This window comes from Trachymyrmex septentrionalis, unplaced genomic scaffold (assembly GCF_001594115.1).
Source record: "Trachymyrmex septentrionalis isolate Tsep2-gDNA-1 unplaced genomic scaffold, Tsep1.0 scaffold35, whole genome shotgun sequence".
NCBI lineage: Eukaryota > Metazoa > Arthropoda > Insecta > Hymenoptera > Formicidae > Trachymyrmex > Trachymyrmex septentrionalis.
The window spans coordinates 280,541-298,756 of record NW_017305514.1 but is presented as its reverse complement, the minus strand read 5'-3'; the positions used below and the strand labels follow the sequence as shown (position 1 = coordinate 298,756).

The following is an 18,216-nucleotide window of genomic DNA, read 5'->3' as shown; positions in this document are numbered from 1 at the left end:
ATATATATATTATAATTAGCAAAAAAATTATTTGTTGAATTAAAAAAAATGGAAAAATGTTTTATATATTATTTTAAATTAACATAACTATAATTGATAATTTTGAAAATAGCATTAGTATTAGTATTGCTTTAAAATTTTGTTGATCAAAATTGATCTAATGCAACTATATAAATATCTGTTGCAGTATCTACAGAAGCGTTTCGGTACGACTACCCAATTAATAGCCAGTTTTGCCTTTTTGCTCCAATTGCTTTTGTACAGCGGTGTGGTGTTATATGCACCTGCATTGGCTTTAGAAGCTACCACCGGTCTTTCAACGACCGCAAGTGTGATTGGTTTAGGACTCATCTGCACTTTCTATTCGACGATCGGAGGCATCAAGGCGGTACTTATCACCGATGTTTTTCAGGGTCTGTTAATGCTGACTGCCGTTGTCACAGTTATTGCTACCGCAGCAGTTGCTACTGGTGGTCTAGATCGAATTTGGCAGATTGCCGGAGAAGGATCCCGATTGGAATTCAACAAGTAATTATTTGAATGATATAATAATCCCTTAAAAAATATCTTTCTAAACGTTCATATTGTATTTCTATACAAATTTTTGTTATTAGACAATATCTTTATAGAAATATATATCCTACTTTACAATTTCACTTAAAATAAGCGAATCATGAATTCCTCAATTTTGTCTTTTTATTACAAAAGATTAATGTTTTTATGATAGAAGAAATTAAAAATTATCGCATCGACTATACTAAATTTTTATTTTATTTTTTATTCTATTAAAAAATATGGTCGTAAGAGAGTAACTGCGATAAAAAGAAACAAAATTCAGATCAAGTGCGTTTGTAATTTCGTAATTTTCTAATTAAACTAAAAAATTGAAAAAATTTTTGTTGTATAATTGAAAGTAACATATTCATTGACTGAGTAAAATGAATAAAATAAAGTTGCCAACGCAAGTACAGGAAGCATTTATTTATTTTAACTTTTTACGTATGCCGCAGCATCTCTCCGGATCCAACTGTACGACATACTTGGTGGAGTTTGACACTTGGTGGTTTCTTTACTTACCTTTCCTTGTATAGCGTTAATCAAGTTCAGGTTCAAAGAATGCTGACTGTCAGGTAAAGCGAGATTGACATAATTTCCAATCAAATGCGAATTAATCGAGTCCAAAAATATTACATGTAAAGCATAAAATTCTTTAACAGAATTCTTCTTTCCATATTTTTATAAATTTAAAGACATGAAAATTAGTTCTCACTTAAAATCTGATACTTAAATAAGCAAAGTATACTTTGTATTTTATGAATAATGTATTATTTAAAAATTAATGCATTATATTCATAAAATACAATTATTATTTATTACTAGAATTATTATTCTGATATTATTTTTCTTACTGATGCGCCTATGATTTCATTATCTCGTAATAAAAAATTTTATAAAACTCCATTTGACGGCTGTGGAAAAAATCAAATTTCCAAATTATTGTCAAATTTTTCATATCACCAGAACATCTCTATTTAACGCTATTTTAATTTTATTAGCAATCTAGCAGCTGCTCAGCGCGCATTATGGTGGAGCTGGCCGATGGCATCGATCATGTCGCTTACTTTATGCTTTTCTGGACTAGCGATATATGCAAAATATCGTAACTGTGATCCACTCATAGAAGGCAGGATCAGTTCAAATGATCAATTGATGCCGTTATATGTAATGGACATGCTGTCGGATTATCCTGGTGTGCCTGGACTTTTCATAGCTGGAATGTTTAGTGCCGGACTCAGTACCATCTCGGCCACGGTTAATTCTCTTTCTGCTGTTATTCTTGAAGATTATATCAAGCCTCTCTGGCGTATAAGGTAAGAGTCATGATAGCATGAAAAAATTGTATAACATCTTATAACAGAGTCATTCCGGAAAACGACCTAGTTTCAAGGTAACCTGAATTCGTTGAAGAGTATTATGTTATGCAGAAACATATTAAGATATTATAAGAACCACATTTACTTTGTAGAAAATTAAAAAGTATCGTACAGGATACAGTCCCTCTTTGTTCTTCCTTTCTTTCCTCTTTTAAGAATTATATATCAATCACAAGAAATAATAAAATCTTTGATACTCTAGAGCAAAGCGCGAATAATATTGATTACAGAAACAAGGACCTATCTCCTGCGACGTCAATAATCATTAGCAAAATTTTGGCTCTTGTAGTTGGACTATCGTGTGTGGCAGTGGGTTTTTTGGCACAATATTTCGGTGGATTGCTGCAGGTAATAACTTTGCTTTCAGTACTAACAATAAGTCACATAATAAAATGAAAATATATTAAGCGAGAAATAATAATTAATCATTGAGAAAGTGATTTAAATCATTCAAAAATCGATTCTACATTTGTTAATAAATTTGTCATTCACTCTTACAAGGGAAGTTATCCAGATGTCCAATTAGTTCTGAAAAAGTAACGATTGTAGTCTTATCTTTTATTGACTAAAATGAGTATCATTCACTCGGAAAATTTGATATTCGTTAAAAGAATGGAGTTAAAGTTCGCTGTGAGCAGCTCTTTAAATAAAATTTTTTCGTAAATTTTTTTTTATTTTTTAGATTTTTCTATATATGTATGAGTAATATACAATAATAATAATAAGTGTTTATATCCAAATATACATAAGTGGAAAAGAAAACTTGAGTCTCGATTTCGTTAGTGAGTTCCAATTTATTTCTAATTTGTCTAGCTTATATTAGGTTAGGGAAAAAGTTGCTTCGCTATTTAAAAAATTTTTTTGCAAAAGTTTTTCATTTATTGCGAAATTTTCGTTACAATTATATCATTTGATAGAGCAAAGTTTCAGCTTTAAGAATATGTTTTTTAAATTGCGTATGATAATTTTTATCGGAGTTGTGAGCAATCGAAGTCAGAATGCTCCTTTACTTAACTACTTACTAAACTACTCGCGAATAACTCAGGAACAAAAAATCATAAGAACATTTCAAAAAAATGATTTTGTAGGGAAAGCTTCAAGGTAGTCGACAATTTTCGTAAATTTTTTTGGGCACATGAAAGACCCCCAAAGTAAAAAGAAAACTTTTCATCTTTTTCAGCTCGTAGTTTATTAAATGTAAAAAAATGACCAAACTAACAGAAACTAAAAAAATATAGCAACGTTTCGAAAGAGCTTTCAAGCTTTAAAACCCTTTTCTTAAATTTAAATTTTGTTCATTTTTGACGAAGATATTGTATATACAATTTTGAATTAAAAAATACGAAGAAATTTTTTCCCCAATTCAATAGTATAACAAAATTTACAATAAAATATTTTAATTTTTCAAATTTCAATTTATTGAAAACATATAATAATACACCAATAAAAATGTGTAATAAGTAAGAAAATATATGTATTTTGTACTTATATACATTCGTACAATTTTATAAGTGTTTATACCCAAATATAATTCAAAACTTTAGGAGGTATAAATAAAAAAATGTTCAACAACTATCACTGGAATCGAGATCTAAGTTTTCCTTTCTATTCCACTCACGTACATTACGTATATTTTGTACGTAAAACCAAAAAGTAAAAAAAAAGTACGAAAAAATGTCATTTGAACTTATTTTCGGAGCCACTTATAGCGGTCTTTAAATCCATTCCTCTAACAAATATCAAATTTTCCGAACAAATGGCACTCATTTTAATTAATGAAAGATAGGATACTATTCTATAACTTCTGATCGTTACTTTTTCAAAACTGATTGGACATCTGGATAACTTCCCTTGTTAGACTAATTTGTAGGTTGTTCAGATAGGTAATCTTTTATGAAATTAAGATACCTTAATCGTAGAATTTCTTTCTCAACAAAATTTATTTTTCTACAGGCAGCTCTGACGATCTTTGGTGTCGTAGGTGGACCTATGTTGGGTTTATACACGCTTGGCATGTTTCTCCCATCGTGCAACCAAAAGAGCGCGATTGCGGGCTTCATTCTTAGTCTCATGTTTTCTTTGTGGATAGGATTTGGACAGCCAAAACCGCCGATTCCGCGGTTGAATGTCTCAACAGACGATTGTGGATTCAATAACACTATTATGTTTCGCGAAAGCGATGGGAAATCGTTGATTTACACAAATTCACGATATGAACTCCAGTAAGTAAATATTTAAGTTATTATACTTATTTAAGATTTTTTTTTTATCTTAATGCATATTTCTTTGAATAGTACTAAGTAAACATTTACTTACGGTAAATAAATGTTTATTTAATAAAAAAAATAATAGTTAAATCAAATTAATGGTTTTTGAAGCAAATAAATATATGTTTACATTTAGTAAATATTTATTTAGAACTATTCAAAACAAATAATATTTAAAACAAATAATAAAATTTAATATTTTTTTCAGTGTAGATGTAATTTTATACATATAAGTCAGACTTCAATTCTAAGTTTGGTAGAAGCTTCAGTTAGAAAAATAGTTAACAACATGAGAAAATAACTTGTTTCAAAATATATAATATAAGAAAAAAATTCCTTTTAATTTTAAATTTTTTAATATTATATCTTAATGTTGCAATATATTTGCAATGATGAAACATGAACTTTAATTATTTCTTATTTACAGAATGGAGAAAGATAAATCCTATTTCTATCTTTATCGTATATCCTATATGTGGTACTGTCCACTGGGATTTCTCGTTACTATAATCACAGGATGGATCGTCAGTTGGATCACAAGATGGATTTTTAAGGAAAGTCCTACTGAAATCGATTTGAATTTACTAAGTCCGATTGTGGCAAATCGAAAACAAAAAAGAAAAGAAGCAGATGAATATCGTAACACAATAAAATTTAATGAATATTGAGGATATATATAATCTCGTTCTTATAAATAATAAAAAAAAAAAGAATTTAAATATTTGCTATTTATAAAGATATATTACCTAAGTACTTATATCTCGCGTACAATAAATTTAATTAAAAATTTAATATCCATGTCACAATATATAAATAGGTAAAAAATATGTGTTACAAAAATATATATACGTATATATATATTTACGTAGTAAATGTATCAACAAATTTTGAACTTTCTTCTTGTAAGGTCCAATTGCGGTAACATCAAAATGGTATAGAAATATAAAAATTCCTGATCCAAACAATTTAAATACATAAATCTGTTATATATTTTATTTAATTTTAGCCTAACAAATAAATTGAAAAATAAAAAGTTTTATATTTTCGATTTTTTTTTTTTATACAAAATTATCTATTATTTTTTTCTTGAAATCGCAGTTTTAGGATATTCTGTATATATCATATTATTTTAAGTATTTGTGCCTTTTTATGGAATTCAAAAATAGATAATAACTACACACATAATAATTATAGATTAGACAATTATATATTTATGCCAATTCCAATATTTCCCTATATAATCAAGATTAAACATTTTTCTCAACGAAAATCGTCAGATTGGGCCATTTCACACTGTGTGAAAATGCCAGCTGGGAGTCTCGCGCTCTCGCGACGTACAGACATAAACACTATACGGACTACAAACTGCGCGCTATACACCACTGTACACTTTACCGAAACGTTCGCAAATCACGATGGAATGCCGCCAGACTGGTGTGAGCGCGCGCGCGCCATACGGTGACACACAGAGCAAACGCAAGCAATGACCTGCGTCATGCAGTTCTTACGTAAGGAAATAATACCAAAATAACGTACCCACCAAAATAACAAATTTTTGAAAATCTATGTCAGGCAAAGAGGGAATTGTAAAAATTTCTTTCTTCTCAACAGATAACGTGCTATAGGTAATTCAATGATAGCACAATGTACATCTGCATAGATGACGCAGCAGACGACACTTTGCGCAGTAAATTAAGAAATTTTCGATTACTGCTTATGAAACATTCTAAAAATTAGAGAAACAGATTTTATAGCTTCCTTTCCACATTTTCTTCTTCTTTTTTTTCATTGATACTCTTAAAGTCGCCGCAATAAGCTGCGGTTATCGTAGCAGTGTGAAAATATCTTCCTTTATAATCAACGAAAGAAAGCTCTGTGCAATCGGACGAACAACGGGAATGAGAAAATAAAGATGTCGTTCAAGTTGTCGGGCGCGAAATGGCTACCGGTTTTGTGCATTTCTTGCAGGAATATACATCGCTCATTTTTACTTCTTGATTTAAATTAAAATCAATCTGTTGTAGTCAAATTGTAATCACGTTTGTCAAAGTAACGTTACGCAAGTATTTTGAAACAACTATCAGCGTTTTGTTGCATATATTCTTGAGATGAGTATAAGTATAAAAGCAACTATGGATTATCCAAGAAAGCAACTCAGTATAAGTCTTAATATCAAAGTATCTTAATATTAATATTGAAATGTTTTAATATTAAAATGTAAATTATTATTTTTCATGATTAAATTTTATTGTACAATAATAAGTGTAATATTTAGTAAATTTGTGCTTTATTTTGACAAATAAGACGACGCTAACTTAAGTTGTCCAAGATTTAGGTCACGAATGTCCATAAATCAAACATAAACCAAATAGAGTTATCAAGGAAAACATAAATATACAATAGATTCAGCGTTAAAAAATGTCACTGTCTAAAGATATCGAATTTGAAGCTAATTATAAAGCTATGATTTTTATCTTATCTGAACTAAATCTGATTTAGATATGCTTGTAACATAATTCTATCTCTACATAAAACTATTTATTTATCAATCAAAACTATATGTATTTAGTTAGAAAAAGTAAATAAATAGCCATAAGTTGAATTTATCCCGTGTTATGTTTATCCTTAGCAAACTGATATGATTTAAAATCGATGTCTTGGAGAAAGTTTATGAAAAATTATTATTGTTTTTTATCCAACATTTTTATCTAAAGAAGAGATAACAAATACACCGCATATTAAAAAATAAAAAATTTCGTATGCATTTGTGAGAATTTTTTCAAAAAAACAACTCAATTTTATAAGAAATATGATAATATTCTATCTATATATAATAAACACATATACATATATATATATATATATATATATATGTACACACACATATATATATATGAAAAAACCTGTATATATGTACATAGTTTATAACATTACTGTGCATAACTGTAATATATGCGGATATGACTCCTTTAACGTTCGCGGCAATTAAGTAGAATTACCGAGTTGCGGTACCATAGTCACAAGTTGCTCATTATAATGTGCATTCTTCGTATAAAACAAATCTTTCTTTCGACATATGAAAATTGCTCAAATAAAAGCAATAATGTAGATAATAAGTTAAGGAATTTGTTATTGATACACAATAACGTGAGAAAAACTTTATCTAATCTATTGATCCTGGCTATGTTTGCCATTTGAAATCATTGATGATGATTGCTCATATCAATATCAAAGTTTCAATACATAGTAGATACAATTTTGTATCAAAGTGTCACGAATATATATACCCATGTTTTCGCAGAGCTCTTTTTATCCCGCAGCAATACAAGTACTCTTATCGCAATAATCACAAGTAAAAATTCGTATTCTTTGTTAGCATATTCTTTGTTCAAATGTACATAGAATAAAATGTATTTAAGAAGAAAATCAAAGAGAGAATAACTTAACAACATTATAAAAAGATCCCATCGCATTTGTATGATTCATCGAGTGATTCATTGTCGAGCTATTTTATTTAAGTTAAGCAGTGAATGATAAATTCGGAAGTGATATATTTTGACAGAATAAATTCGAAAAATAGTTTTATAATTAAATTACATAACAGAAAGACAAATTATTATCAATTAAAAAATATTAATTTAAAGAAAGAGAAGAAAAGAACTTACCTAGATTCCTTCGTCTTCCGCCTACGATATCACGAATCCACCTGCAACATACATGCGAAAATTAGTCGTAAATCATCTTGATTGTAGTAATGCTTTGGTGGCAAATAGTTGTAATTTTCTTAATTGGCTCCAAGAGAAAGGGATGGAAGAAAAAGGAATGTAATCGCAGCACTAGCCGTGCTCTCGAGAACAACGCGCGTGATGGTTTAGACAATATGATCGCCTTAGAGAACTCGTCGTCGTTTTATTCCTTCGTTTATATTGGCCCCTTTGCAGGGATTGATTCAAGTCTTGAGAAGAGCAGACTGTACGTTATGGATTAAGCGCATAGTCATCGCGCGCGGTCGAGACGAAATCGAAAGAGTGGATCCGCATGGGACGCGTAGCTCGGGAGCTCGGGAGCTTGTCATTATATTCACATTATAATCTCATCAGGATATTCCTCTGCTTAGTCGGACAGCTACGAAAATACGAAGCCATATTACCTGTGCCCTGCCCTACCTGTTCTGCCCTACCCTGCCTTGTCTCGTCCCGCGTGCTTCGCTGCTTAAAAGATTCAATAGCTTTACTTACAAAGAACCTCTCTAGATTAATAATTCAAATTATATTTTTAAATCATCAATACCATGTCACTTATCTTATGTTCCAATTTTTCCGTATTTTCTTATTCAATCTTAATTATATTAATATCATAATTACAACAATATATAATTCTCAATAAAAAAAAGATTTATCCTTTAATCAAAATTTTAGATTTTGTAGTGACAAAGTACTCCTTTTATCTCTCTATTCTTCTTTTCATATAAACTGATAATCATTATTTAAAGTTACAAAAAATCTCTGGATATATTATACGAAAAATTTTTCCAACAATATTAATAATTTTCTTCAATAGAATACTAAACTTTTTAATTTGAATTTTGATATTTGCTAATGGAATTGGATGAATATTTGGGCGACAAAATAGTCACGAGTTATCAAAATTACTTTATACTTCCGTTTTATCTTCTTTCAGGTAATTTCACTTTCCCGCTCTTTTGTAACATTTGTATAATCATTAACGGATCGCCCTGTATTATGCAAAGCCGTAGAGAATCGCAATCAAAACGATCTTCTATTTTATCCATTTTCCTTGTCATTGCTTACGCGCCGGTGAAAGCCATCGACGATAACCTACTCCGATGCACGATGGCAGTAACAGTTGCAGCTAGCAGCAGCCAACTTCGCGAAAGGAGGAATCCCAATTATGCCTGAGCATGCACTCTGTTGTATACAGTACACTGCGAGATACTTGCAAAATAACGCGCATGCTGGTTTACTTTGTCGGACGCGTGCGGTCGCAGTAGTACGGGAAGAGGAAGGGATGGAAATAGTGATGGGCTTCAAGATACATCGAATACATGACAATTGTTCGAATATATGTAACAAATTTTCAAAATTTCGAATTATTTTAAATCGAAAGCTTTCCGATAATCTTGAAAGTGTTTTAAATATTGTATTTCAAAAATATATTCATTTCTTTTATAATACTTGACATTATTATTTTAATTTTTATTTATTTAGAGTTCAGACAGATAGATATAAATAATAATTTCAAAGAAATGTGGAAGTTTAAATAAAGATAAACACAGTTCCAGGAAATATTTTCTAGATGTTCGAAAGTTTTAAACATTCAAACCTTTCAAATTACTTAAAATTTGTCAAGACTTTAACAAATTTTTTATTTTATGTAATATTTAAAAAAAAATCCGAATTTTTTTACGATTAAATTATTTGAAAACTCAAAAAAAGATTCAAATTCTTATCATTGAATGGAGGTTGTAAAGAAAAGTCGGACGAACGAAAAGAAGTAAAGAAAAGGAGGAAGAGTGAGAGAAAGAGCAGAAGAAAAGAGAAAGAGAGATAGGTGTAAAAGGAGATACAGAATGAATAGAAGGAAAAATAGTTAAAGAAGAAGAAGAAAAGGATAGATATAGATAATTCTTCGCACAGCTGTTTCCAGTTTCGCCTTTCTCCTTCTTCCTCTCGAAACTTCTCCATTTCTCTTTTTTTTTTGCGACCTCTTTCTTCCACTCTGACTTCCATCTTTCTTTAACTTCTCTTTTTTTTAATCTCACTTCCTCTCTCTCTCTCTCTCTCGTTCTTCTCTCTTATCCTTTCTCTCTTTTCCTTTCTGCCTCCTCTTTCTCTCTTATCTTTCTCTTTTATCCTTCTCTCTTCACTGCTATTCACGTTTCATTTTATCTCTCACTTCCTCCTTCTGTACGACCAATTCTTCGCATTATACCAGGTTGTGGCGTGGAATGCGGGCGTCCTTCGTCCGCTTCAAGCCAACGTCCAACCGATGAGCCCCGCTAGCATTATCCTTCGTCGATCCTTCGCACGCGCTCCTTAGGGCTCGGTAAAATTAACCGGGAATACTCGCTTGAAAGAAATACCCGTTGAGAGAAATATCTCGCACTCTCTTCTCTTCGTCTTACTTTAGTAAATCTCGCCGTTGCGCTTTTGACGCGCTCTTTCGGATATACTGTTGATGAAATTATCGCGAGTTATTCGAGTATAACATTAGGAATAAAAATGAAAGTAAATGTCAATGTTTCAATGCTTTCATTTCATTAGAAATGCATTATCATCGTATTTAATTTAATCAGTTATTTAAGTAAAAAAAATTATACGTCAGAGAACATTATCTTTTATACAATATTTTGGAAAGTTTATGATTTGAATGGGTTTTTTCTCGTTTATTAATTGCATCCGCATTACGATTAATAAATAATAAACAATTCGTAAATTGCTTATTGTTAATATGTTTTTTTTTTAATAATTCTAAAGATAAAACGAGACAAACATTGATTGAATGCTGATCGATTTTTATTATCACTACGTAATAATTTTGTATAAGAGCTCCCATAATGTCTCACTTAAAATCAAGGACCTTGCGAAGATCATTGATTATGACGGTCAAGGTCAATAAGATCGATGTCATATTCAAGGTCATCTAAAGATTTTTTTTAACATTAAAAATACAGATGTTTTAATTCATTCTAAGTACTCGATATTTCGTTCTAAGTAAATCTCTAAATTTGCATGTCTCATTAGCCTTTTCTTCTAATATACCTATATAGTTTTCAATCAAAAGAATTCAAATTGAAATTGTCGTAAAATCAATCTTCAGTCAACAAAAGCGAGACATTCATTTTTGGAACAATGCGTTTATTTTAATTTATTTGTTAGTAAACAGCCACCTTTTATTCCCATCATTTGTAAATTTGAGCATCATTTAAAATTATGCGGGCTATGATATCCATTTCTCTTATCACGATTTTTTTGTTTAATGGATTGCGTCAAATGCGCTTACGTATTACGTGGATAGCATTTTCTATTTTTACTGACCACGAATGTATAATATTTCCAATTTATTAAAAGTTAAATGACAAATATTCTTTTTTATTTAAAAAAATATGATTATACGATTTTCATAAATATCTCATTCCATATAAATACAAATTATATATAACCAAATTTTGTTTTTCACATCATTAGTTAACAATTATACAAATGTTCATGTGTTCGAGTCTTACCAGTTCTTTGTTGCTTAGAAATTTACTAATAGAATTTATATAACAAAACTATGTAATTAAGAATTATCATTTATACGTCACTGTTCTAATTCAACATCGAGATATTTTTAATGTTACAAAATTAAAAATAATATGAATTTATAATTCTTAAATTTTATATCTTTAATAACAAATATAATAAGAAGAGATTAAAAGTTATTAACTATTATTTTTATTTTATTTGATATTAATGCTTACTAATATATTTCCTTTTAGTATACCAAAATATACCAATATATTTCACAATCACGATATTTAATGACATTTAATGTCACATTACAACAGATTATATCGTTCGAATCTGTACTGCTGATTTTCGGGTAGACGACCGGTAACTATACGATACATTATCTCACAGTTAGTGGCGGATGACACAATAGAGTGCATTGACACTCCATTCGCATTATTCCGATAGCGTCCCACCTCATGCTTAGCACAGATACACATGGTCGCTTGGATGCGCATAGAGAATCCGCGAAGGTAGTGGTACTTTCACCAGGTAGCCGGATTCCATGATGCACGCGGATAGCCAAGAGCAGCCCACTTTTGAGACTACATAACATATCACTTGAGCACATACTGCACGCCATGGTCATGTCAAAATTAAAATATTAACTCTAATGATGTGCAATTTATATGGAATGTACAAATGTTTCACATACGGCGATGTATTCTTATTAAAAATTATATATTACAACGGAAATTTTATTTAGTTTTATTATTTACAAGAAAACATTAGCGAAATAAATTACATTCTGCAATTAAAGAATCTTTATTGCTTCATAATCGAGAAACACAAAATTTTGTCTTTATGTAAAACAGTTTGCAAATTCGGCAAAATTATTTTCAGTAAATAAAATTAATATTCTTAACAGACCTTTTTGTTGTCCATGTAATAACTGATAAAATTCACAATGGCAGCACAAAATGCTGTGCACAAAGTGCTGTGCCAGCAAATTTTTTTTCTTCATGTATGTATATGCCTCTTGATACAAAAGAACCTTTGATCAATAGAATTTTAAAAAATGCTAATGAAGAATAACATCGAAAATCTTTTCATAAATAGATACATAGTTCAGCAATCCGTAAGAAATCATTTTTTTACAATAATGAATAATTATTAATGAACGTAATAAAAAGAACTATCGGCGGGTTTTACTACGGGGTGTACGACATTGTATACTTTTTTGTTAAACGAATGTTTGTATGTGTTAATGGATATCTTTTTGAATATTTAATAAAATAAAAAAGATGATTTAATCATTTGTCACTTGACTATCAATAATTTTCCTAAAAAATCAGCATTGGCTACACAGAAAGAACAATTTTGTCGAAATATCTAAAAATTTAACAGATCTAAAAATCATTTTATTGGAATTAAAAAATCTGTACAAAATTCAAGCATAATAAATTAATGAGCAATAATGCAAAAAATTTTGATATTCTGATAATCACGTTGAGTGTCCTACATAATAATTTTGATAGGTTTTACAAAATTATTTTTAGATCGACATCTAGCTAAAGTTTGCTAACCCATTCTTTTTATGTACATGCATTGTTCATCTTCTAACATACATGAAAGGATATCGCGAATTTATTTCATCATTTTTTGTAAAATCTAATGATGACTACATGAAGATTATACAAATTAATTTAATTGAATATTATAAAATGTGAAAAATGTAAAAAAGCCGATCAGAGCCTACATCAGCTGTTCGGATGCACAGAAAATTCTTTATTTTCGTGTGAATGTAATAAAACGAATAAAATATACATTTCAACCCTTCAATTCGGGTCCTTATCAATATAAAATATAAATCGAAATTACATAAATATTATAAAATGATAATAATCGAATAAGTTTTTACCAAGAAAATGTACAAGAATTTAAGAGAGATTCATGTAATAATTTAATTAATCAGTTCACAAATCGAAAAAATTACTGATATAAATAAAAATATTCTCACGTCGAGAAAAACTGCTACTAAGTTGCCACGACTAAAAGTTGCCCCTTCATTTTGATTACAAGAACTATATAGTACTATATAGTACGATTGTAATAACCGTAAGATTGGTATAGCTTAATGATTATGACTGTTAAGATAATCTATCTTACGGTTATCGTAATTAAATGTATTGATGGAACATTACATAGGCCCACAAAAAAAAGTACCCTGTGCTGGGGTGGAGACCCAACTATTTTTATGTATTTTGAATCGCTGAATACGAATCTGACATCAAAATAGGACCATCCAGAGTAGTTTCAAGTTTTTAATTTAGAGCAAAAAAATGACCTATTTTTTCCCATTTTTGATCCATTTTTTGGATCTAGATTAAAAACTTATCCTGAATGGTCCTATTTTGATGTCAGATTCGTATTCAACGATTTAAAATACATAAGAATAGCTAGGTCTCCATCCCAGCACAAGGTATTTTTTGTTTGTGGGCCTACGTTATCATTATTTCTGGTTGTGGTCCATTCGTGGTCATCATAGCATTTTTTTTGCGCTGGAATGCTAGACATCTCTTGACATAGGCCCGTATTCAGAACGCCCTTTCAACGATGAACAATGTAGCGTGCTAACATGCTATAGTTTGCGTTACGCATACTATAGAATTTCAGAGATAAAAGCGCGCTTTTATCGATAAAAGCGTGTTCTGAATATGAGCCATAATGTTTCATATCTTTCACATCGACAGAACTGGCGGCATTATTTCGATTAAATCGCAGACAGATTTAATGCATCCGTGTTTTCGCGGCGACAAATATTTTCACTGCAGGGTATAAGCATTGGATCGGCATGCCACGTCGGTTTTGCAAAGCGAACAAATCTCAGATATTATTTGCCGGGTCATAACGGCCTCCAGCTCAACCTCGAAAGATATTTTGCACTGGTTATTTACACAGAGCAAACACATAACTGCATAGGTCGGACTTAAGGTGTGCGAGACATGCAAAAGCGATTTGAGCTGACACATAACATAGGGGTTAATAACTTATAATATCGGTAGGTAAAAAGAACCTTAGGTCACGTAGTCCAAAACATTTATTCCGTCGTACTACAATACAAGGTCGAGAGCTCTTTTCTCTTCCTTATCCCGGAAACGCGAACCAAGTCGCGGACATGCTAAGTATATCTCGCATTATTTCTTCAAGTTTAATTGTTTCGATGCCACGCCTAAATCAAATTTTTTATTTTCTTTCTGTTTTAATTATTTTGATACATCACTTTTTTCATAATATATTACATGTTATATTACCCCTGATGTCGATTACAAGAAATAAATCTGTCTTTTTATAAAGGTATGATAGACTATAGAGGAATATTTCCTTCAACCGCCGAGTATGATTTATTTACTTCTATAAGAAATGTGAATAAGATATCGCTTGTATATATCACGAAGTATATGGATTCTCTTCTTTTTTTATTTATAGAAATATAAACTATATGTATTGTTAGAAAATAGAATTAGAACTAATTTATAAAATATAGGATAACTCCGGTATATACGCATCCATCAAAAACTTAATTTATTAAGTATTATTTACTATGTTTAAAGTAAAAATATCAGTAAAAAAAACTGTCTACTATTATAAAAAAAATATTAAAAATCTGAAATATTTATATTTCGTATTAAAAAATGAATTTTGTTAAACCCTTACATTTTTGCCGTATATAGGGGTGGGATATATGATTACTCATAAGGAGGAGGAAGGGGGGTACGAGTCATGAAAAATTTACAAATAATGCATATAAATAAGACGTAAAATGACACAATAACTTATAAAATGCGTTTTTATAAAGTTTTATTAAGGAATGATAAATATGTATATGAAGTGATAAATAATAATTATAATCTTCCCACATGTATTACAACTGTTACGACATGAGATACATATTTCATGTAATGCATTTATTGCATTTAGTGCACTGAATTCAATCTGCGCACTTTGTATGCTTTGAATATAAATCCCACCCGCTAAAAATGCCGTATATCCCAAACAGATGGGATATATAAGACAACAAACTAAGCAAAGAATACAAGAGCAAAATACTTGTATTTTGTTATACAACATGCTTTACTATTCCTCACGAAATAACCACTAAGTCTTTTGCACGTCCTACAGTAATCATTTTATTGAAAGTAAATTATAATTTATAATGGTGCTTCTTAACACAGTGACAAATCGATTCAACTTACAATAATTTCATTAATATTAATAGTAAGAAACTGAAATCGTAACACTATATTAATATAACATAAAGGCATGCAACAGAGTAGTTGCAGGAAAATTACCCCTACTCCTTCTATTCTTTTCTGACTTCTGCGGCGTAAATCTCAGCACAACGTATTTGCCAGAGTTACTCTATGTGCAAACTGTGCTAATTTCAATTATATGTATGTATCATTTAATATTTTGGTAAATAATTGATGAATGAAAATCTTCAAGAACTCTAATAACATTTTTAACGTCAGTAGCATCTATTTAACTATGCATTGTGCATTGAATAAAATGCGTCAATTAAAATTCTTTGTAATAATATTAAAGATATAATTGTAAATGTATAATTACATTAATTATACACAAATATAAATAAAAGAAATCTGTCCTTTAAACTATAATATATTTTATCTTATTATTTTGCAATGTACACACATCTATTATTTGCTCTTAGAAATTTTTTAGTCTAAGACTAAAAATAACATTCATCTTAATATACCGAATCTGAATAGCTGAATTGGTAAGATATTTGCTCAGTAGAGAAGAAGGTTCAATTTCTCGAGATAATTTTCATAATACCAATTTCTCGTCAATAAAGTTTCTAGGATATTTAACTGCAAATAATTAATACGTTGATTACTATATATTAATTTAAATATGTATGATGGCGATTTTATTTTAAAAAGAGATAGACATAAAATTATAATCGGTGCAATGGAGATATCGTTATGATATTGAACTTGCATATATTAATATCAAACGAAAAAAGCGCATATTAGATATTATTTGCTTCTTGAAGTGAAATAAAGTTTTTTTAAATTTTCAGATGTGTTTAGCAAACTGTTAATATTACATAAGCACTTAGGGAAGGATTAAATTAGCCATTCATGATTCATAGAGAAAAAGCTAATAAAAGAAGTTCCTGAGATTGAGTTTTATTACATAATCGTCGGTTTTTTTTTCTGCATGCGATGCAGTGAAGAGCATCAAAATGATGATTGACGATACCGAGAATCTACCGTTTCTCAGATATTAATATTCATATAACTCGTTAAATAATACGTCAATAAAACAAATAGCGTCAACGACTGTAAAACCATTTCGCACCTACAAGGTATTTCCGTACTGTTTTAGTCATACTCGTGCGTGATTCCATACACTTTCATAGTGCAGTAGCGTAGAAAACAATATGCGATATAATATGCCGATGTCTAATAATAGAGGATAATCCATTTTACATAAATTATCCTATCGAATTTAACTAATTAAAATGTCTCCAGTATTTTCGAGGGTACAGAAAATTATAATTAGAGTAATTTGGTTAGAGGTAATGTACACGATGATCTACACCCAATGTTTGAATAAATGAATGTATAATGAATATAGTAAACACACTTTTTTCTATTCATCAAGAAACGAATAGAACTTTTCATTCGATTTGAATATTTTTGTAAATAAATATGATTACAATTATTTTACATTCGCTTCCAATCTGCATTATCTATACATGATTTTCTTTTCACACATATGCAATAAACAGAAATATGTAAAAACAATGAAACAGGCAGAAAAATAATTCAAACTTTTAACTAAATATTTTTTTAATTACACAAAGTTATTCATACGTTCCTGTTGCATCCAATTCCTCAATTAACATTTCGAGAAAACCACATCCGTAAAAGAATATAAAAAGAATGTATGTGTGTGTGTGTGAATCATCATTATCACAATTATTTTTTTCCACATTCAACTAAAAATTTCATAAAGACAAGATTTAACAATATGTTATTTAAAGCAATGATTAATCAAAGCTTTTTTTTTTTAGATACATTTTGTTTGAATGAATTCTCGTGAAATAATCATATTTTTGTAAATAAATATTTTTGAAAGTCCGACACAAGTTTTGAATGAATATAAATATACACTGAGAAAAAATTAAATTTTAATAAATATTTAATAAGTAAATATTTATTAAATATAAACATTGTAATTATTTGCTACAAAAATTAATTTGATTTTAACTATCATCTTTTTTTATTGAATAAACATTTATTGTACTGTAAGTAAATGTTTACTTAATACCATTCAAAGAAATATGTATGAAGATTCAGTAAATGTTTTAAAATATTTAACGTGAAAATTTTGAATGAATTATACAATTCGTAGCTCGATTACAAATTTTCGTATTTATCGGGCACACTGGTTAGGGGAGGAACCGAGTTTCGTAGCCGAGTTAAGTGTGGAATATCCCGTCGCCGCGAATTCCGTATTCCTACGCCTACGAAGCCACGCAGCCACCTCGACTCGACGGCGCAGTTGAGCGAATGTGCGAATACCGCGGGCGGCTAGTAGTAAACCGCACAAATCGCGAGCGGACGCGCATGCGCGTCCGCCGTGGAATGCGCGCTCTTGCGTACCTTTACCTCCTTCCCATCCCCCCGCCAACCCTCTCGCATCATCTCCCTGGCTTCGGCCCTTCTACTCGCTCCCCGCCAACCCCCCCCC

The 18,216-nt window shown here is 30.1% G+C and overlaps 2 protein-coding genes across 2 annotated transcripts in view; one reads left to right on the top strand and one right to left on the bottom strand.

Moving 5' to 3' along the window:
* The window catches only part of LOC108750288 (putative sodium-dependent multivitamin transporter), a 5,542-nt gene extending 673 nt beyond the window's left edge, over positions 1–4,869 (top strand). Inside the window, 7 exon segments of the mRNA XM_018489645.1 lie at positions 1–33; positions 188–528; positions 1,011–1,130; positions 1,557–1,871; positions 2,165–2,282; positions 3,888–4,156; positions 4,629–4,869. The exon segment at positions 1–33 is cut by the window's left edge and continues 183 nt beyond it. Coding sequence (XP_018345147.1) covers positions 1–33; positions 188–528; positions 1,011–1,130; positions 1,557–1,871; positions 2,165–2,282; positions 3,888–4,156; positions 4,629–4,869 — 1,437 coding nt within the window.
* Positions 1–18,216, bottom strand: part of LOC108750282 (protein expanded-like) — a 38,029-nt gene that overhangs the window by 17,752 nt on the left and 2,061 nt on the right. The window contains 1 exon segment of the mRNA XM_018489633.1: positions 7,867–7,907. The gene's annotated coding sequence lies outside the window, so the exon portion shown is untranslated.